Below are 22,479 nucleotides of genomic sequence, written 5' to 3'. Positions count from 1 at the left end.
AAATCTGGGCACCTCGGAAGAGTGAGGCACTTGGGAAAGGTGGGCATAAAACAGTGGGCACCAGACCTCGGAAGAGTGAGCATTAGGAAATCCTGGCACCAAAATTGAAATACTTTGAAGTCTTAGGGTTATAATGCCCACTGTTCCTGGTGCCCACTCTTAGTGCCCAGTCTTCTCCCCAAAATGGTGCCCAGATTTCCCTACTGCCCACCCTACCTCCTCTCTACCTGTATTTGCCATTTTAAGTAGGTTAGGCCTACAATATATAGACCTACAAGTCTAATATGACAAGATGCACTTTAACTTTACTTGATGCTCCCTCCCTTTTAACACAAGAATAACAGACCTTCATTATTTTATATTATATACAACAGCAATTGTCTGTGTGTCCCCACCCCCCACTCCCCAACACACAAAAAACAAAAGTAATAAGGATAAGCTCTATAATTACTCGAGAATTGTCATCTGTTGAACAGGTTCATGAATACTGACCTGAGGGTCTCCAGTGTACAGTGTGGACTCTTCAATCCAACACAGAGACGCTTAACGCCTAAATCGTGCAAATCATTATTACTTAGATCCATTTCTGTCAAACCAGAGGAGCTGCAGCTGAGAATTGACGATAACTCCTCACAACATCTCTCTGTCAGGTTACAGCCATCCAGCCTGAAGAAACAGCAGGGATTACATCATTGTATTTATGTTTCTATTAAAGAAACATCACATTATACAAGAAACATATCCAGTTATTAGTATAAGTGGGGGAAAAAAATAAAACTTCATACAACTTTCAATGGAACTTTAAAAAACATTTCAGTTAGTATTTGTATTATTTTATCATTATTTCTGAGGATAATAATAAAATCCGTTGAATGGGGGTTATGGTTTCTCCCATCCTGTTAACTAGCTATCTATTAGTAAAATAGACCCAAGTCATGTACAGATGGCCAAGACTTCATGGAGATTTCAGTAGGCTGCCATGAAAAGATGATTCAATTTGGAGACAAATAGCCTGGCTACTACTTGCTAGTGTGCATATTATTGATTATAGATCTGGATTATGTGTCATTGTTGCTGCAGCTAGCCACCACAATAAAAACAGAACAGAACATTTGCATGCCTTATCTGTGCGTATGGTGTAGCTGGTATGATTGACATCAATAAATTGGAGCTTTCCAAACACATACGTGCACAATAAATGCCATGCTCAGACGTGTATTTTCGAAAGCTTGCAAAAGCTTAATTAGCTTCTGTTTCTGGTTGTAAATATAAATATTTCCATCTCTCCATAGCAATCCACACAGGCCCAAAAGACAGGCAGACAGAGCTTCCTACATGCTGATAATCATTGTGCGGGTCTTCAATCAGTGACTAATGGATGAGTTTGATATCGAAATGGAGTAGTTTTCTCCTCAGCTCTCTCCGAGAGGCCAACTCAGCCTGAAGAAACATTAGTGTTCAAATAATAATGTTTTCCACCCTTCCATTCCTATTTTGATAATAAAATAAAATAAAAGGTAGCTGATCTACAAGCCCACAACAAATCATGAACGGACAGGTTGTAGATACTGTATGCTATTTTTTCTGTGTTATTTGGTATAGCACATAAGTGTGTAACCCCTGGGTGCCTATTTCCAAAACCTTAATATTAGGCAGTCAATTTATAAGCCAACAGGACCAAAAAAGGATCTGGTTCACTTCAAGAGATCAGCCTAACTTGATGTGTATTCTATTTCTTTTACTTTTTTCTTTTAACTCTGATTGGTCATGGTGATGGTCCTTCATTGTCTAGAGCATATGATTGGTTGGGGGGCGGGACGTGCAAAAACAAATGTGTGTGTGCTAGAGGGTTGGGGGAAAGTTTGGTGTGTGACTGGGAGAAGACGTGAATGAAAACAAAAGCATCACGTTATAAGAGTGAGCCTAGTCTTTACAACTTTGAGTGTTTAACCCATATGTATTGACGACTGAACACTACTTTAAGACTGGATTCAAGACGAGTTCGTTTTGGGGAGACATTACCACAGTAAGCAGACGTTTCGTGCAGTATTAAACAGCTGCACTGTTGTTATTAGCCTCAAGCTAACGTGGCTAACGTGACGTGAACTATTCTACAACGGCGGACAGTGCGTTTGTTTTGGAATATAGAGACTGTCTTCTGAGAACCAGATAGCGCACCCTGCGACCGGAAAAGCTGGGTGTTCCTCTGGCATCGTAGGACGTGGTGAGACCGTTCGTCTTTTCCTTTTGGAACTGTAAAAAAAGACTTGAGTCTGAACTCTGAACTGTGTTGGGTGAGACCGTGAGTAACCCTTTGCACCTAGGCTCACGTGAGTGAAGAAGCTTCATCACTCCATTCATAAAACGGCACATCGGTGTCAAACAGGCCTGCAACGTTTTCTTTTTGTTTGGTTAATCCACTTATTGCTGGCTTTTTGTTTGTTCTGTTTCATAAGTGGGCCCACTACTGTACAAGGTATATTTGTGTTGTTGAATTTATAAATGGTGTCCTTTCTACAGTGAGAGGAGGTTTACAGTAGTTACAGTAGGTGTTTAAGCATTCTATTTTGGGGTTTACATTTTTAAGAAGTGTTATGAAAAAAGGGATATACTGTTGGGGTCAATTTTAAAGGTAGCAGTTAATTCATATATTACTGTTCCAGTAAAGAAATATATATATATATATATATATATATATATATATATATATATATTTATATATAAATTCATATTACTCTGACACAGGTTAGTTGAAAAGGGTCCATTTCATTCATTATTGGAAGTGTTTACAGAGTCTATACAGGGTTCGGCCTGTTAAGGTGTTTTGCACATTTTATCAACTTTTTGCCAATATAGCTGTCAGTCAGTTATATATATTTTTGTTTGCAAATGGAGTAATTCTCTCCTCAGCTCTCTCCGAGAGGCCAACTCAGCCTGAAGAAACATTATTGTTCAAATCAATTAACTTATTTCACCCTTCCATTCCTATTTTGATAATAAAATTAAATTAAAAAAGATAGCTGATCTACAAGCCCACAAAAAAATCATGAACGGACAGGTTGTAGATACTGTATGCTATTTTGTTCCTGTGTTATTTGGTATAGGACTTAAGTGTGTAACCCCTGGGTAAATTGCCCAGCGTTATTAGTGCCTATTTCCAAAACCTTAATATTAGGCAGTCAATTTATAAGCCAACAGGTCCAAAAAAGGGTAATTTTACCAGATGGTTTCAAATCAAGTGTGTGAGGTTTCAGAACCTACCTGGGTATAGTTTGCACTGAGTCCTTTAGAGACAGGTAGGGTAACCTTTTCTGTGTTTTTCTACCTTTAAGGTTATTGGAAGTTTAACCCTTTTAAAGGGAAGTGTTTTGGTCATCTTTACATTTATGCCCTTATTGACTTATGGTGAATAAATATAAACCCTTTTATACCACTGTGTTGTTCTTTAGCATAGGTTAACTGTCACATGTCTAGTGTGACACTTTCTGGTGTAAAATAAGAGTCACATTATATAACCAGTAAGACTCCCTAATCGGGAGATAAGCGACCGTCAGGTGACATGTATACACAAAGAGGGCTGTAAGTGGCATTGGTTCCTGAGTGTAGGGGGACGTGTAGACATAGTGTGTACCGATTTGTGTGATTTTAGGGCAAAATCTGTAGGAGCAGTGTCCAAAAATGTGTTTTGCAAGAATCGGTCTCATGGTGGCGCTAGAAGAGGGGCATGTGAGAAATGAGGGGTGGGGTCTCCGCGTTGCCTTGGCGGACGAATAGGTACCGGCCCCGGCTCTCCCGGACGCTCCTAGCCCGAGTTACGGCATTTTATGTGAGCTGCAGTGGAGGGGGTCCTCCACTGGGGGCGCCACCACTTTTGCATCCGTTCTGGAGCACCAGGAGTCGGTGGTCCCCGGGAATTCCCCGTGAGCAGCCCCGTTGGGGTGGTCATTTGGTCATTTTTGCACATTTGGTCATTTTTTACATCTGGGGGTCCCCCAGGGACCTGGCGGTCCCTGGAGCTCCGGGGGTCCTTGGAGGTTGTAGTTTGGCAGGCAAGGAACGTGTGTGCAAAATTTGGCATGGATCGGGGCAACGGTTGCGGAGATATGAGCAGGGCAAGAGTGTGACGTGTGAGGTGTGACAGACAGACGGAGGGACGGACGGAGTTACTTAGACTTTGTGGTGGTTTTGATAGTAAGTGCGACCTGACGGTCGCAATCAATAGTATAAATTCATAGTTGGATGTTATAATTCAGAACTCAGGCGCTGTCTATTAAAGGACAACTTTGTTTTTTTACAACAAGGGTTCATATTTTAGATTGTAATTAGAGAAAAGAAAAAGTGAGTGTTAAAATGTTTTCATTTGCTTCGTTCTATTGTTTTATCGCTTTTACCGTGCTAAAATGTGGGGCTTGCGTACAAGTGGCTCAATATGTCTTTTTAGACACAATAAGCCAGCAGTTTCTTTATTGCTATTCTAGCCCCCATAAGTCACATCCAACCATGAAAGGTTGCTTTGTATCTTGGGAATGCGCTTATTCTGTGTAAAATGACATATTTAGCCACTTACGCATGCCCCCAACCACTGAAATAAGAATCTCTAAAACAATAGAAAGAAGTAAATGAAATCAATTTAACACCCATCTTTTATATTCTTCAATTACAATCTAAAATATGAACCCTTGTTGTAAAAAACTAAAGTTGTCCTTTAAGGTCATTAGCACAGGCAGTGTTACAAGTGGTTACATTCTTGTACATCCAGTTATGAGTTCACCTACAGAGCTCTAGTGGAGGCTTGGATCACTGGCAGCAGAATCAGAAGAGCCTCCTCTGAAGCTTGGTATTTCTTCAGGTCAAACACGCCCAGCTCCTTTTCTGATGACAGCAACATGACGACCAGAGCTGACCAGTGAGCAGGAGAGAGTTGTGTTTTGGCAAGTCTTCCTGACTCCAGGTACTGTTGGATCTCCTTCTCTAGAGAATGATCATTCATCTCATTCAGACAGTGGAACAGGTTGATGCTTCTCTCTGGAGGGGGATTCTCTCTGATCTTCTTCTTAATGTAATTGATTATTTCTTCATTGATCTTCCTGATCTGCTCGAATTTTCTTTGATTTGTCTGTCCCAACAATTTTTTTAAGAGAGTCTGATTGGTTTCCACTGAGAGGCCCAGCAGGAAACGGAGGTACAAGTCCCAGTGTCCATTTTTACTCTGAATGGCCTTGTCTATAGCACTCTGGTAGAGGTGTAGCATGGAGGATTGTTCTATATCTGACAGAAAGCTGACATCTTTGTTGATGAATGAGACAAAGAAATAAACAGCAGCCAGAAACTCCTGAACGCTCAGATGGACAAAGCAGAATACCTCTTCCTTGAGCCACCCACCCTTTATCTCTTGAAACATCTGTGTGAACACTCCTGAGTACCGTGTTGCATCGTTGATATCAATGCCACTATCATCCAGGTCCGCTTTAGAGAAGATCAGGTTACCATTATCGAGCTGTTCAAAAGCCAGTTTTCCCAGAGACATTATGGCCTCCTTTGTTGATGTTTTGTCATACTTGTACTTCATGTTTTTGGTCTGTAACTTCATGAAGCGGATGTACATCTCGGTCAGGGTATTTGGCAACATCAGTTTCTTCACTGTTTTCTGGACAACTGAAACAATGATCCAACAGAAGACTGGGATGTGACACATTATGTGGAGGCTTCGGTTTTTCTTGACGTGTGAGTAGATTTCACTGGCCTGTTTTTGATTACTGAATCTCTTCTTGAAGTACTCCTCCTTCTGGGGGTCAGTGAAACCTCTCACCTCTGTCACTAGGTTAACATAATTTCTAGGGATCAGAGTGGCTGCAGCAGGTCGTGTGGTTATCCAGATGCGAGCTAAGGGTAGCAGGTGTCCACTAATGAGGTTTGTTAGGAGCAAATCCAGTGACATTTGCTTGTTGACATCAGTACAGATCTCATTTTGACTTTTCTCAAAGTCTAAGGAATTCCTCCACTCATCTAAACCATCAAGAATGAACACAACTTGAGACTCTTGTAAACTGCAGATTTCTGCTTTCTTGTCTTCACCAAAAAAACGACGAATAAGTTCCACCAAGCTGTATTTCTCCTTTATTAACAAATTCAGCTCTCGGAAAGTGAATGGATAGATGAAGTGAATATCCTGGTTCGCTTTGTCTTCTGCCCAGTCCAGAGTGTACTTCTGAGTTAACACTGTTTTACCAATGCCAGCCACTCCCTTCGTCATCACTAATCTGTTTGGTTCATGTTGTCCAGGTAACGGTTTAAAGATGTCTTCTAATTTGATTGGTGTTTCTGGTCTGGCTGGTTTCCTGAATGCTGCTTCAATTTGTCTGACCTCATGTTCTAGATTGACCTGTCCACAGTCTCCGTCTGTGATGTAGAGCTCTGTGTAGTGCTTATTCAGAAACGTTTTTTCTGTGTTTTTTCTGTTCCACTCTAACACATACTGAAATTTCTCCCTCAGAATAGACTTAAGTTGTTTTTGCCACTCAGCAGCAGGAGTTCCTAAATGATCAAAGAACAGAAAATAACAATAAGTGCATGTTATGGTAAATAGCAACACTAGGGTTCGCGTTTAATCACAGTTAATTACAATTATCCACTTAAGCCCTAATTTTTACTTTTATCCAATTTAGAGAGAGAACCACAAAACAATAATTTATCTATACTTGTATAGTGTTTTCCAGTTGCAATTGTCATCATCATGAATTTACACGTGTTTATCCTGTATCCCATGAGTTGTCAGGAGTTGTCAAGAGTTTGTCTGACTGCTGAATTGTTTATTGTACACATTATTTAGGACAACAGTACAGTGTCCTGGTTGTTGTTGATAACATATCAAAATCAAACAACACATTTGGCTGTAAACTTAAAACCCACATTATTGGATTCTAAATCAAACCTAAATGTCAATGGTCGCGTTTCCCAAAGCGATTTTGAGGCTTCGTAAGCTCACGCATGGTCGTGGAGACCTATCGTAGCAGCAAACCATTTCAAGAACGCCTTCGTAGCCTGCGCAGGCACCTGTCAATCAAGAGCTACGAGGGCTTTCGGAAACCCATCGTAAGGTCTCCTGCAGGAGGATCTTAGAAGCAAACCCCTTTCCTGTCTTTTTAAGGGGCGCCCTAAGCACCCTTCGTAGCAAGCTCAGCACTATAACTAAGTATAAAAGTATAGTTTAACTCTTTTCTAGCCGATCCCGAGTATACTCGTGAAAAATACTCCTACCCTATAGCCCGGCGGAAGGTCCTGGCACGATCGGCCTCGCCGATTCATCATCATCACGGATCCACGTGCACAAAATAGTAATCCCATAACATGGAGGCCGACGGGGAATCTCATCTTTAATGTCCATTTTCTCCAAACAACACTTTTAAAGCCAAGGATGGCATTAGATTCTCGCTACAATAACATAATAACAAAGGCATCGATCGGCCATTTTAGACACGGCATGGGGTGACGACCGCTTCGGTTGAATGACGTCATGACGTCAACCCGGAAGTGTTTACGCAATGGACTTCTGGCCTTCAAAATAAGATACTGGCCGCGTATAGAGCCCTGCGAGAGGCACGCTGGACATTTAACCCGTTCATGTCTGGAGCACTAAATGGGTTAAAAAAAACTATCTAAGTCAAGTGGATGGCAGAGTATTCTACACACCTGCTATAAAAAATAAACAATAGTGAACTATATTTATATATTAAAAATATATAAAGATACAAAGGTGAACTATATTTTTTATGTTATGCGTCTCGCTTGTTTGATATACTGAGAGAGCGCACCACAACACAACACACACTTACATAAAAAAGAACAAGCTTATAGGCTGTCTCAGTGCAGACACTCAAACCACTAGGCCACTGAGCTGAACTTTTAAATAGCCAAACGTATAAAAATATTATGGTTAAAAAATTAACTAAAAAGAACTAAGTTAGTTCATTTTGGGGAACCATGAACTTTAGTTAAAAATCTAGAATTATGAACTATGAAATGAAATAGTTCATTTTAGAAGTTTTAAACTTGAACTAGTTCATTTTGACAACACTGACTAATTGTAGCCCTATAGTTATCACAGCCAAGACTGAGCGCACAACAGCCTTGAAAATTGAGCACAGCCTTATTAGCATGACGGGTTGTGTGTTGGACGGACAAGAGAGAGCCTCGGGCCCCCGCTTCATCGAATCGATATCAAGGATACCAGGGGGTCCCCGAGTCTCATTTTGAGAACCAATGCTCTAGTCTACAATAGTGTCATAGTAGCCTATAAAATAAAAAATCCGTTCACATGGGGCCATGTCTCTAATACAAGGCTTTGGCCAGCCTAAGGGCATGCATAGCCTGTTTTGAGAGAGGCGCTTGCGAGCGCGTTTGGGAAACACCATCATCATAAAGACCGGAGCCTTCGTCGTGTCCTACGGAGGCCTTCGTATGACCCCGGTACGACTGCGCTTTGGGAAACCCGGCCAATGTGAGGACATAGACAAGCAAACTGAAAATGTTTGCTGAAACTGTTTAAAATAATACATAACAAACAATAGACAGGTTGTAACAGACATACCTGGTGCTAGACCAATGTTCACGTCTGGTGTTAGGGGAATTCCTAGGATACAAACATGTACACACACTAGTGTTAATTTTGTCAACTAAAACTAAGAAGAAAAATCGGGGGCGCCCGCTGGCCTGGTGGTCAAGGCGCATACCACATACTAGGCTATGATGCCTGCTGGCGTCGCCGGTTCGATTCCTGACCCGACGACCTTTGCCACATGTCATTCCCCATCTCTCTCCCCATTTCCTGTCAGTCTACTGTCCTATCAATAAAGGCATAAAAAGCCCAAAAACAAATCTTAAAAAAAAAGAAGAAAAATCGACTACCTTTTTTTTCACTGACAAAAACTAAATAAAAAACTAGATAAAAACTAAGCTGATGACTAAAACTAAGACTAAATATACAGACAATTTTGTCAATAAATACAAACTAGATAAACACTAAGCTATGATGACAAAAACTCATAAAAACTAACAAGGGCAATTGAAACTGGACTGACATTAGATTAAAAAAAGATGGCTCATACAATTAACACTATTGGGGGGGGGAGAGTGCTGTGTTTTGTGCTTGGGAGGAGATGGTTTAATTGGAATCCAACCCTTGAATGAGAAGGGTAATTTGAAAAACATTACAGCCATGTCTGTAACACTTTAGAATAACAATCTGTTATAACTAGTTAATAGATAACTACCACTAAGTGTACTGACAATTTCGTCAACAAATAAAAACTATAATAAAATGTTAGGGAGGGACTAGTGAACACTGGTGTGTGTGTGTGTGTGTGTGTGTGTGTGTGTGTGTGTGTGTGTGTGTGTGTGTGTGTGTGTGTGTGTGTGTGTGTGTGTGTGTGTGTGTGTGGACAGGGAATTACTACTTTGTGGGGACCTCATGTCCCCACAAAGATAGTACAATCGGAGGAAAAAAACTTGTGGGGACAAATTAATATGTCCCCACAAGGTGTTTAGGTTAAGGGTTAGGGTTAGGGTTAAAAATGAATGGAATGTCCCCACAAATATAGTAGACTATGTGTAATGTCCCCACATTGTGTGTGTGTGTGTGTGTGTGTGTGTGTGTGTGTGTGTGTGTGTGTGTGTGTGTGTGTGTGTGTGTGTGTGTGTGTGTGTGTATATATGTGTGTGTGTGTGTGTGTGTGTGTGTGTGTGTGTGTGTGTGTGTGTGTGTGTGTGTGTGTGTGTGTGTGTGTGTGTGTGTGTGGTTGTTTGTTGTTGTTGTTGTTGTTGTTGGTGGTGTGTGTGTGTGTGTGTGTGTGTGTGTGTGTGTGTGTGTGTGTGTGTGTGTGTGTGTGTGTGTGTGTGTGTGTGTGTGTGTGTGTGTGTGTGTGTGTGTGTGCGTGCGTGCTTGTAGCTACTGGGCTGGTGGTTTTGACCGGACAATGTTAGGCTATACTACAATCAGTTGGATGAACTGGACGTTGTCTATAACCAGGTGTTGTCTTGTTGTAGTGTATTGTACTGTATTCCTTCAAATTGTGTTTTTCAAATGGATGTGTCATCCAATCAAAAGGATGAGAGAAAATGCTAATTGAAATCATTTTTAGATAAGATGGTTCTATATTATTTGCTGATAAAATAATTGTTCTGACTAAAACTAGACTAAAATGTCAACAGTTTTTGTCGACTAAACTAAAATGACTTGGATAAAGATAAAGATCTTGGACTAAAATAAAGACAAAAAGGCTCGACTTTTAGTCGACTAAAACTTGACTAAATAAAGACAAGGTGAGGTTGACTAAATGTGATAGAAACTAACAAGGGCGATTGAAACTGGACTAAGACTGACATTAAATAAAACAATGGCTCATAAAAGTAACACTAACACACACACACACACACTCAAGCACATGCATACACATACAAACCACACACAGAGACACAAAACACAATTAACATGAACAAATGAGAAGCAGTTCTCTGTGTGTGATGCTAAATTAAAGCTCTGCATCCAACAGAATTACAAGTGTATTTTACAAAATGTCCTTTTAGCATTTTTGGGTCTTTTTATGCCTTTATTGGATAGGACAGTAGACTGACAGGAAAGGGGGGGAGAGGTCGTCCGGATCGGGAATCGAACCGGCGACGCCTTCAGGCATCAATGCCTATGTGGCAGTGCCTATGTGGTAAAACTTGTTGTTTTTGTTGTCATAGTGAGAAGGCAGCAGTCAAATAAGAAATACATAGAAAAACACTGTAACGTGATTAGTCACATGCATTTTATAAATAGAAACCATTTGCTTTCAATTTTCTACTTCAGATTCATAACCAGTGGCTGCTAACTCCAGCTTCATTTCAGGGCTAGGGTAGCAATTATTTTCTTTGCCTATTATTCTATTGGTTATTTTTTTCAGTTAATCTAATAGTCCAGAACCGCATTTTCAGAATCGCACAAGTGTTGAATATTAGGATTAGGGCTTGCAGCAGCCCTGTCTGCAAGGCATCAATCTGGCTAGCCATCGTCAAAGAAAAGGGAACGCCCGCTGGGGTTGTCTTAGCTATAGCTACAGACTGTCTCGAGAGAATGGCAAGGCATCAACATAAACTGTGGAATGTCAACGTAAATATTGGAATAAACCAAAATGCAGCCAGAGGGATGTGTCTTAATGCAAGAAACACCACAGCACAATAATATAGTGGCTGATAAAAGGAAAATGTAAAATGACTGCTAAAATATTTATATACATATAGTAGTTGGGGCCCTAGGAGGGGTCCACGTGCACCCCCCTTATTTTTTTGTTTTTCTAGTTTGGATTTTTGGCATCCTTAGGACCTCTATTATTGAGATTTTGATGATCCCAAGAAAGAAAAGGTCCAAAGTGTGTTTTTTTTTCAATGTTTTATTACCCCTATGACACCTCCGGGATTGCCGACTGGAACCCCGGCGAGACTGTCTTTCGGAGTCCGTTGCTCGCTCAAATTTAGACGCACTCCCAAGATAAAGATATCATTTGATTCTAGACAACCTCAGGTTTCCAATGGGACCAACCATGTCATGCTGCCATGTCGGGAAAAATACCTAAATATTTAAAGTTAGACAACATTTTGGTGAGGGGAAAAAACACCATCACCATTTTCCAAATGGTCCCTTGAGCTGTCACATCAATATTTCTGAATGGAAATAGGTTACATGGATACCTAGAAGCCTCCCCTGTACAGACATACAGGTGACATACAGTGGTCTCATACAGCTATATATACAGTAAAGTGGTCTCATTTGTACAATAGGCGGAAATTACATATTCGTACTGCATGCACAAAACTGCATGATTCTTGCCCCAAACTGCATAAAATTGACATAAATTGGGTATGTCTGTACAGGGGAGGCTTCTAGGTATCCATGTAACCTCTTTCCATTCAGAAATATTGATGTGACAGCTCAAGGGACCATTTGGAAAATGGTGAAGGTGTTTTTTCCCCTCACCAAAATGTTGTCTAACTTTAAATATTTAGGTATTTAGCCCCCTTCCCGACATGGCAGCATGACAAGGTTGGTTCCATTGGAAACCTGAGGTTGTCTAGAATCAAATGATATCTTTATCTTGGGAGTGCGTCTAAATTTGAGCGAGCAACGGACTCCGAAAGACAGTCTCGCCGGGGTTCCAGTCAGCAATCCCGGAGGTGTCATAGGGGTAATAAAACATTGAAAAAAACACACTTTGGACCTTTTTTTTTTCTTGGGATCATCAAAATCTCAATAATAGAGGTCCTAAGGATGCCAAAAATCCAAACTAGAAAAAAAAATCGCACCCGTGCGAAGTGAGCGGTGCAAGCTAATTCCTGCAAGGGCGCCTGCGCGAATCAGTGTTGATAGGCATGCATGGCAATATTCTTTGTGTTGTGTATGATGTCAGTCTAGAGCAGGGATGTCAAACATACGGCCCGGCCCCAGGCTAGAGCATACATTTCTGAGCATTTAGGAAAAAAAAGTAAGTCTCTAGCCCATTCCTGTCAAGAGTTATGATTGTTTTAAGAATTAACCTAACTAATGTCTGTACACTGCAGGCTAGGTTTCTCCCACCTGGCAGTGATTGAGTTGATTGATTGGAATGTTAAGTGACCAGCTCTCTCTCTCTCTTTGAAGATGACAGCATTGCTAGGAATAGGGTGGTTGGTCTGGCTATGAATAATACCTGAACATACCTACAATATTCGAACTGTACTCAAAGATTACACATATTAGACATGGAAATTAATAAAAAAAAATAACTTATTTAAAAAATATAATAATAATAAAAATGTAAAAGTTTTATTATTCCGATATTTTCTGAATATGCCATTATTTTTCATTACTTTAATTTTTTTAATTATAAAATACAATAAAAATATTTATTGTCCTGCATCAATATTTTTTTTTTTAGCCATTTACAAATTATAGCGTACTGGAGACTATCAGGAATTGAATTATTCTATTATCAAATGGTTTATTCTTATTGGCACTTCTTAAAGGAGTAGTTCACCCCCAAAATGCCATGGAGCCAATGTAGACTCATTCCTAAAACAGAAATTTGATTACAATAAATGCATGCCTATTGATTCCGGATGGGGACCCAAATGCATTTGGGTCCCCATCCGGAATCAATGGGGGGAAGTGTACTATTATCAAATTTTTGTCTTAGTAATGCGACAAATAAAATAAAAATATATTATTGAACTCACTTCTCCATGGCGTGAGTAATCAAAGAAAAAAAAGTCATTTTGGGGATGAACTACTCCTTTAAACAAATAGCATCTCTCGTACCTAACTGCAACTGTAATAGCAATAATGAAAGTAGCTATTTTACTTAATAATGAACACAATTTGTAAAATGATATACTGCTATACTGCTAGCTACAGCAGTGGATGAGACGTCAGGAAGAAAAACAGAGCGAACATGTGCGCGAGTGTGCATGCCATCCGATCCGCGACTGGTTCGGCCCTCATCAAGTCGCCTTTCATCCAATGCGGCCCTCACCCCAAGATGAGTTCGACACCCCTGGTCTAGAGGTCTGCTCAGACTATATAAGGTTTTCGTGTGCCCTGACCTTTACACCGGCTCAAAACGAACACCTCCCAGGATTCGAAACAGCAACCATAGACTACAGGGTTTAATGTAGCGTGGTCGCTGTCTTGAATCCTGGGTGGGGGTCGATTTGCGCCAGAAAGGTCCAGGATATGCGGTTGGTCAGACTTTTTCCCTCTAACTTTGACTGACGGCCAACGCCAAGAAGTGCTGGGTTGCCTCTTGAAAACAGATTATGTCGGGAGTATATTATGCGCAACATACCAGCCAGGTTTGTTAGTATCCTTGACCAGACCAAAGGCTAATAACAATTTATCGTGCACATTCATGTGCACATTTATGTGTCACCAGAAACTCCATTTTGAGTAGCCGAGATGCAGGAGAAACTCCTAATTGTCGCTGTCTGAAACCAGATAGAGCCAAATAGAGCTTCTTGTGGGTTATAAAGCAAGGGGGAGACAGAGGGAGAACAGACAGGATGTCAGACAAACAGCCTGGCCATTAACAGCCTGGTGGCAGTCAAAGAGTGAATAGAAGAGAAAAATAATATGCAGTCCAGACCAGAAGCTCAAACAAAACAGACAGAGGGTTTAGGAAAAGTCCAGGATATGAAACAACCTGGCCATTACGCCTGGACCTTTCATGGACTTTAAACCGGTCTCAAGTGCAAGTTTAATGGCCAAGACAGATCTTAATTAGCATGAACAACACAGCATTTGATTGGTCTGTTCTGTTTGGCTAACACATGTCGTCACGAGTAGAACGGTTTCTGATTGGTCGATTCTAATGTTTAATTACTCAACTAGCCAATCGATGAAGAATGAAAGAATCGCCCCGTGCTAATATGTTTTACCTAGATAAACCGAAAGTGAAATATAGGAGCGGTTTGCACCGCTCAAAAATAAGGGGGGTGCACGTGGACCCCTCCTAGGGCCCCAACTATAGAGTACTAGTAAGACGCCTAAGGGCAACAAGGGAGACTAAAGGGGCGAGGGTTGCACCAGGTGTTGGCCGTCTGGCCAGTGATGTATATCGGAAAATGTACCCATATATGGTGACCAGGGGCACCGGAGCCGTGTCCGTTTGGTCCAGACTGTCCCTCCACTTTTCATACTATCGAGCTATTTTTCTGTATTTTTGTCTTTCTTTTTCCCCTACCAGCGCTACAGTCCCAATGTTCCCATTGTCTTGCTGGAGGTTGGTGCGACCGGTGAACTGACATGCTAATTGCTAACAATACACAAGCCTTTGTGCTAAACATGTTCAACCGGTTCTAACGTCTGCCCTGTTGAAATTGCCTACTTTTACTTCTACTCCTCACAATATGCATTGCATTGTGAGCTTGTATTTTCAAATGGCCTAAATGTAGGGCTGAAGTGGTTAATGTAGGCCTATGCCTTTATAATAATCGACAGCATCTTTTCGACAACCAAACCTAACCCTAAACTCCATGGGGTGAGTAACGAACCTGCCGACGCTCTGTTGTCGAAAAGATGCGCGTTTGTAAAAGTGAGATTTCCCAATTGTGAGCAATAGATCTGCTAAAATATTTGTATCTACAAATGGTAGGCTACATTTGTGAAAACCTGTGAAATGGGAAATTCTGCATAATGACAATATGGGCTATGTTTTATTTAGGCCTATACAGCCTTCATTTTGATACCAAAACGTCATTACTCAAGTAGGCCTATTTTGAACATGGGACTTCTAACAGAGTATTTCTACTTTTACTTAACCCTTTCAATGCCAGCTTTCACCACTAGAGGGCGCCCAATGGCCATAGAATTCACCATAGAGATACGCTGGTATATGCACAAGCCGTGCGCAGCCATGATGCGCCTGAACACTTTCCTTTGTGCATGTACAGGAACAGGATGAAGTTAGCTTGAAGTTAGCTATTGGCTACCAAGCATTTTAGAAGCCCTATTTTCTGCGATTTAGCCATGATTAAACCTTGCACACCTCATGGATATGCATGGAACAGAGAAAATGAGCTCTAAAGATCCTGGATTGCATTGGAGTGGATGGTAAATATCGGCGGTGCGACGCTTTCGCGGGCCGTGTAAACAGATTTTTTTTTTTTTTTTTTTTTAAAGCCGAACTAGTTCGGGATCGGCACCCTGAACGTTAATAAGGTCCAAATAAAGCCGAACTAGTTCGGGATTGGCACAATAAGAGTTAAGTAAAACATGTGAGTACTTTTTTCATCACTGACGCCTGACGGCCTTGCTGATCGAGCCTCGATCGTCTCGCTCACTCTCAGTCAGTGCATGCAGCAGCAGAGCAGTTCATTTCTGAGTAAGCTGGAAGTTTCCTTACTTTATGAATTTAAACGTAATTTATTGAGCGCAGAGCCCTCATTTTCAATAGAAGGCATAATATACCGTATTAGCCCGAATATAGTACGACTCTGATTATAAGACGACCCCTATTTTTCAATTATCATTTTGGGAAAAAAATATGTTGAAGACAAAATATTATATATTATATATTTATTATTATAAGTTATTTATAAAGAAAAACTTTTTTATTGTAAAATTATTATAGAAAAGCTCATACAGAGATAACACTCTGCTGTATTGTATTGCATTAACCATCAAAGTCAAGTTCTATTCAAGAACAAAATCATCTCTTAGCGGCCCGTTTCATCATTCAGATGCGACGATGCATTGTAAACAGGAACCATATGCTTCTAGCCTGCGTTAGCTTCAGTTGCTGTTTGGATTAAACTTCCACGCTTAAGATCAGATGTGCAGCAGTCATCCACGCCGATGTTCGCGAGAACGCACGCGCCCCAGTACGTTCAATGCCAAAGCCATCCGACTTTGCCAAACGGGAGGTGAAATAAGCCGAGGTCCAAATTTCGCTGCGCAATATCTAGTGTACGGTAATTACCGTAGGAGCTCACGGAGGCTATATGACGAGAGCAGGGAAAGGTCCTGAAAGATACATAACGTATCTCTCCGGTGAAAAGACTAATCCCCGATTATAGGATGACCCCCTATTTTGAGGATATGTTTATTAGAATAAAATATCGTCCTATATTCGGTATTCTACGGTAATTAATATTGAAATAAGAACAGCAGGACAAAACAAGTTATGTATTGTGAAAACGACGTTTGAAAGTTCAATTAAATTCTTTATCCAGAGCTGCTAATACAATTGTCATCTAACGACACATTATGTGCTTATAGGCTAGTTACTTAACTCTTATTGTGCCGATCCCGAACTAGTTCGGCTTTATTTCAATCCAATACAATGTTTTTTTTATTAATTTACTTACCCTGAGCTGCTTGTAGAGTCGTGGGTGGTCCTGGCTCGTCCTACGCTAGCCAGCTAGCCATTTTACATGGTCCGACGATATATTCCATTAAAAATGGTTTAAAATACATTTTTGAGACCCCCAAAGTTCACCAAATGTTCAGCGCCGCTTCCGGAACGACGTCCAGTGTGCCGATCCCGAATTAATTCGGCTTTTTTAATGAAATGAATAAAATGATCCGAGGCCTTCTGAAGCCTGGGCCTACATTTTTCATCCAGTGACCGAGATCCGGCCGCCCCCCGGCCGGCCGTAAACGGGTAACGGCGCCGCGAATCGCCGCCGAATCCAATGAAAAACCACATCTTTGAAGGTCATTTTCTCTGGATTGTGTTTTTAGGGAGGCGGCACAAGGTTTATTTACGGCGAAATCGCCGAAAAATTATCTTGTAAATGAGAAAATGCTAATGGCTATTTTGTAGCCATTTTCATCCGGGACCTTTTCATGACGTGCACAAACGTGAGCACGCGCGTCACTGCAACGTGAGTCCCCGGATGCTAATACGCTCGCCTATGAGAGATACCCTGGCATTCTATGGCGCCCTCTAGTGGCTGGCACTGGAAGGGTTAAAAAAAAGTGATAGTGAAAAATGTTGAAAAAATAATGAAAAAAAGACGTTAATTCAATTCAATTCATATTTTCTTTTTTAATTATTATTATAAATTAATTGGAGGTTCAACTACACAAATAAAGTTCTCACACTCACCTTCAGACCCAAGTGAAGAAAACCTCTTCTTTATACGATCTGAGATGGAATTCAAACAGTGATAACATAACAGTGATATTAGGTTTCATGTGTATGTGCACACACACACACACACACACACACACACACACACAAAATGGCGGTTTATTCGTGCCACCAGGACTTCTCCCGCAACACGTATGCGCATGATTTTATATACTGTACATCGATATGCGTCTCGATACACTGCCAGCGATACGATATATTTGCGATACATTGAAATCCTCCCGATACGATGCATTACGATTCATACCTCAGAGCTGGCGCCCACTTAGGAGTCTATTTGTAGGATTTGTGTACCATGTCGCACTCTAGTGGATCCAATGAGGATGAGCTATCTTCATTAATTAAATATCGTTGACGTTGTGTGTTGTTCATTCCCATGGCAACCAAAGGTTCCAGTGCAAAGACAAGGAATAGTGGATGACATCATCGCCTCAATTCATTTCAATAGACTCTAGTTCCTGGTTGGCTGTTTAGCTTATCCTTTGTTATGTAAACGTGCAGGAATGTGTGTGGGCATCTGAATGGAAAGGCTTAAGTGTGCACAGTGAGAGAGGAGAGGGGACGCACAGAGCGCGTCTGTTTGTTTACTTTGAGCCACTATTATGCACTATTTAGCATGAAATCTGACCAAGTAGTACAAAATGGAGTACAAAATGGATACTTGATTTTGGAGAGAAGCAGAGAGACTATGGATGTGGCTTATTACAGCCTGGAAATCCGAAAAAATACATCAAAGTTACAGTAAGTCATTGATTCCCTGATTTAATGATCATGTGCACTCTGTAATTATGTATTTTTTTATGTAAACTTTAAATTACCTTTTCTCTGTGAAAACTTAGTGTTTTTCATTCAAATTCAAATACATTTTAAGGACCATCATAACTCAGAGAGTACAAACCTGTAACAAGAGTACAACTAAATGTAAACAATTACTGCCAGTCACAGCTGCTGTAAATGGTTCAAGATGCCTCTGAAACACAGGATAGAATGAAATACTACATGATAAACCGATTCACACATGCAGCGAATGATACATCACGATACGATACGTCACAATTTCAAACGTCAATTGTACCGATACACACCGAATGAACCGATTCACTTGTATCGCACACGTTTGTATCGCGATTAAGATCTGTATCGATTAACCGATTCACTTGTATCGCACACGTTTGTATCGCGATTAAGATCCGTATCGATTAATCTCAGCATCCCAAGCTGGGGCAGGTGATTGAGGGGAAGTACTGGCCAATCTACCTGCGTCATCAAACTGATGCGACTACATCGCATCAGTTTGAGGCAGGTGATTGAGGGGAAGTACTGGCCAATCTACCTGCGTCATCAAACTGATGCGGGGGAGAAGTTAAATACCAACAGCTCGCTCTCCCTCATTTAGTGTTTGGAACTCCGAGGTGCGGACATACGGCGGTAAGAGACCGCACTGAAATACCCAGACATATTGTTTCAATGTTTGAACTTGAGACTGATATTGACTTTGCTCTACTACAGGCATTATAATGGGAACATCGCCTAAAAGAGCGACCTGGAGAAACACTCACCCAAACCCGGGAAAAAGGACGTGAATTCTTTAAACTAACTTACCTGGTACCTGTGGACAGAAAGAGTAAGTAAACCTTACCTGGAACCTGTGGAGAGAAAGAGTTAGTAAACCTTACCTCGAACCTGTGGAGAGAAAGAGTTAGTAAACCTTACCTGAGTCCTGTGAAGAGAAAGAAGCGCCCCTACCTGAAACAGAACAGATACTCACTTTACAGGGATCCCTACCGAGATACCTCGAGATACCTCGTGGTGTAGGAAGATCGGTGCCCCCCTATCCTTTTCCCCTGTTGTTTATGTTCATGTTTGACTTACTGGAAATTACATTATTTTGATTCCCCATCCCCGATTTCTGTATTTTTCCCTAAATAAAGAAGCCTTAAGGCTGACTTGCAACTCTCTTGTGTTGTGGTTTTGGTTCAGCCGGTACATATGGTGGAGAATACGGGTAGCTACTGAACCTCACCTAAACACAATGGACCATGCTCTAAACACTTTGCTACAGAGCCAAGCCGATTTACAACAGGCTGTCCAACAACTAGTGGAAAAAATACAAGTTGACCGAGATGCAAACGCCACCCGCTCCCCACGGGAAGCTTTAACTAAATTCTCCCCCACGGACAACATTGAGGCTTATCTAGATCTGTTTGAGCACACCGCGGCCTGAGAGAAGTGGCCAGTGGCTGAATGGGGGTCCATCATAGCGCGATTCTTATCGAGTGATTCCCAGCGCATCTGCCGGGACCTGCCCCTTGCCTGAAAGCTGCTATCCTCACCAGCCAAGGTTACAGCCTCCCTGCCAGAGCGCTTCGCTTCCACAACTGGACCATCAAGGCCAACATGCCACCACGGCCCCAGGTAGCCTCATTGATGAGCCTTGCACACAGCCGGGAGAACCGCCCCTTATTGAGAGGTTTATTGCCGCCAGATGCCCGCAAATATGCTTCTCAAGTCAGCCAAAGCTCGGTTGATGCCCTGGTCGCCTTACTCGTGAGCACAGAGCTGATAAGAAGCACCCGACTGGAGTTCCCACAAGCGACAGGGGAGGTCTGTGCACACTGAGACCGTCCGCGGTCCTCTGTGCCTCCCCACCACCGCAAGCTGCGGTAACCGAGAAGGCGCCAGCGCGCCCTGTGCCAAAAGTGCGAAGATGCTATGTATGCGGCAAACCAGATCACCTTTCATGGGCCTGCCCTGACCACGGAGAAGTCTCCATGCCGTCAGCCAACGCCTCAGACAACTCACGCCCACGTCTACACACCGGCAGCTCCAGACGTTGCCATGCACACCTTCCAGTCAAAATCGACAGAGCCGACAGTCATGCGCTTCTTGACTCAGGCAGTGTCGTCACGCTTGGCTGCGACCTGGCTGCCACCCTCACCGATGAGACGATGCCGGTGACTTGTGTGCATGGTGATCTGCGCCGCTATCCAATCACGCACGTCCGAGTGCAAACAACGAAAGGTGATGTACGAGTTCCTGCTGGAGTGGTGCCGAACCTGCCCGTGCCCCTGCAACAGCCCCGTAGAAGACGAGGCCGCTCTGCCAACCGGCAGACAAAACCGTTGGGAGCCTGCCCGGCGTTCGGGCCCCTGAGCGAGGAATAGAGGAGCGGGAGCTGTGTTAGAAACAATCTGGGGGAAGTTATCGAGCAGCTGTTAGTCCCAAAAGCATTTGTATAGCGAGTGCTTTATCTCACTCATTCTCACAAGTTAGGTGCCTGTTTGGCTTATTTCTGCTTTAAATAAGCATTATAAGGGTTATCCTAGTTAAAATGGTAAAATTAGGAATAAGGGCCTTCTGTGTTACTGTGAGTGCTGAGTCAGGCGCATGCAACAGATGTGCCAGTCAGATCCTCTTCCCCCGCCAAAGGAAGGGAGAAGAGGTCATAAACTCTTATCTTATCCTTCCATCAGCTATGGTATGCGCCGAGCTGTGGCTGTATCCATTTTTCTCTCTTTCTTTGTGGGTGAAACAGTATGCAATTTGAGTCTGTGTTAGTTGCCTAAAGAGGGGTGTTTCCACATGGGACAGTCCGGGTGACAACAATGGTTTGTCCCTTCTAGGGGAGGGTCTCCATTTTATAGAAGGTTTTAAGAAGTCATGTGCTTACAAAGTTTAGTCAGATTCTAAAAATATGCCAAAGGGAACAGCCGGTCTCTCAAGCGAGGCCTGAACAACAGATGGGCGACCGAAGACAGACTAATGGTGAATATGAAACTGATGTACTGTATTAGCTAAAAGTTAATGCCTTAATGCATGTGTGTAACTAATGTGTCTGCATTTGTGCATTGTTCTTTTCTCCTATTTTTTATGGTAGTGAAAAAACCTATTGTGTTTGCGGGTGGAATGTTTTTATGGGAGACTTTTTATCCAGCTTTATTGTTAGTTCAAGTAGCGTTAATCTAAAAGTTCCAACATCAATAAGTAGGCTTCATTAGTGTGGGTCAAATAGACTTGTTAGGATGATAAGGGCTATATAAAAGTTCCAACATCAATAAGTAGGCTTCATTAGTGTGGGTCAAATAAACTTGTTAGGATGATAAGGGCTAATGATTTTCTGTAAGTGTAAATGTTTGTTGTTGTAATCTTATAATAAAAGCATATAAAGACACGCAGTAACGTTATTAAGACGACTAACATTAAAAGCAAGCAGCACCGAGTGTTTTCCAGATAAACCTACTTTGGTCAGCCTGCCCTTCCGGAGGGGCCTTTTCCTAGTTCACCAACGTGGGCTCGGAATTATCCGTACAGTGCCCATTTAGGTGTGCATAAAAAACCTATGATCGTATTGTGGCTCGGTTTTATTGGCCCGGGATTAAAAAAGGTGTAGAGACCTTTTGTAGGCACTGTGATGTGTGTCAAAAGTCCGCTCCCCGGCAAAGAAACCCTATGATCCCGTTTCCTATTATTAACACACCATTTTCCGGCATTGGCATGGATAGACATAGTGGGACCATTGCCTAAATCGGCCCGAGGGCACAAATATATACTGGTGATGGTTGATTATGCTGCAAGATATCCCGAAGCAATTCCCCTGCATTCTGCCACAGCTAAGACAGTAGCCCACAAGCTGTTCACTCTGTTTAGCCATGTCGGCATAGCGGACAAGCTATTGTCGGACCAAGGGACATGTTTTAGGTCTTGCGTATTGACACACCTATATACTGTAAATGGCTAAAAGTAAAAAGAATACGTACATCTGTGTATCATCCACAGTAGGGATGATGTTTTTTTTCCTAACCGGTTAGCGGACAGC

The 22,479-nt window shown here is 41.9% G+C and overlaps 1 protein-coding gene across 1 annotated transcript in view; it reads right to left on the bottom strand.

Annotated features, from left to right (window-relative positions):
* Positions 1–6,989, bottom strand: part of LOC308280652 (NACHT, LRR and PYD domains-containing protein 12-like) — a gene marked incomplete at both ends in the record, with an annotated part of 82,259 nt that extends 75,270 nt beyond the window's left edge. Inside the window, 2 exons of the mRNA XM_080754979.1 lie at positions 4,776–6,534; positions 6,986–6,989. Coding sequence (XP_080611105.1) covers positions 4,776–6,534; positions 6,986–6,989 — 1,763 coding nt within the window. The remainder of the gene's footprint in view (positions 1–4,775; positions 6,535–6,985) is intronic.
* Positions 6,990–22,479: the final 15,490 nt, after the last annotated feature.

This window comes from Nannobrachium achirus, assembly GCF_963921795.1.
Source record: "Nannobrachium achirus genome assembly, contig: SCAFFOLD_159, whole genome shotgun sequence".
In the NCBI taxonomy this organism is placed as follows: Eukaryota; Metazoa; Chordata; class Actinopteri; order Myctophiformes; family Myctophidae; genus Nannobrachium; species Nannobrachium achirus.
Note: the sequence above shows the minus strand (reverse complement) of the source record. Positions and strands in the feature narration are given on the sequence as shown.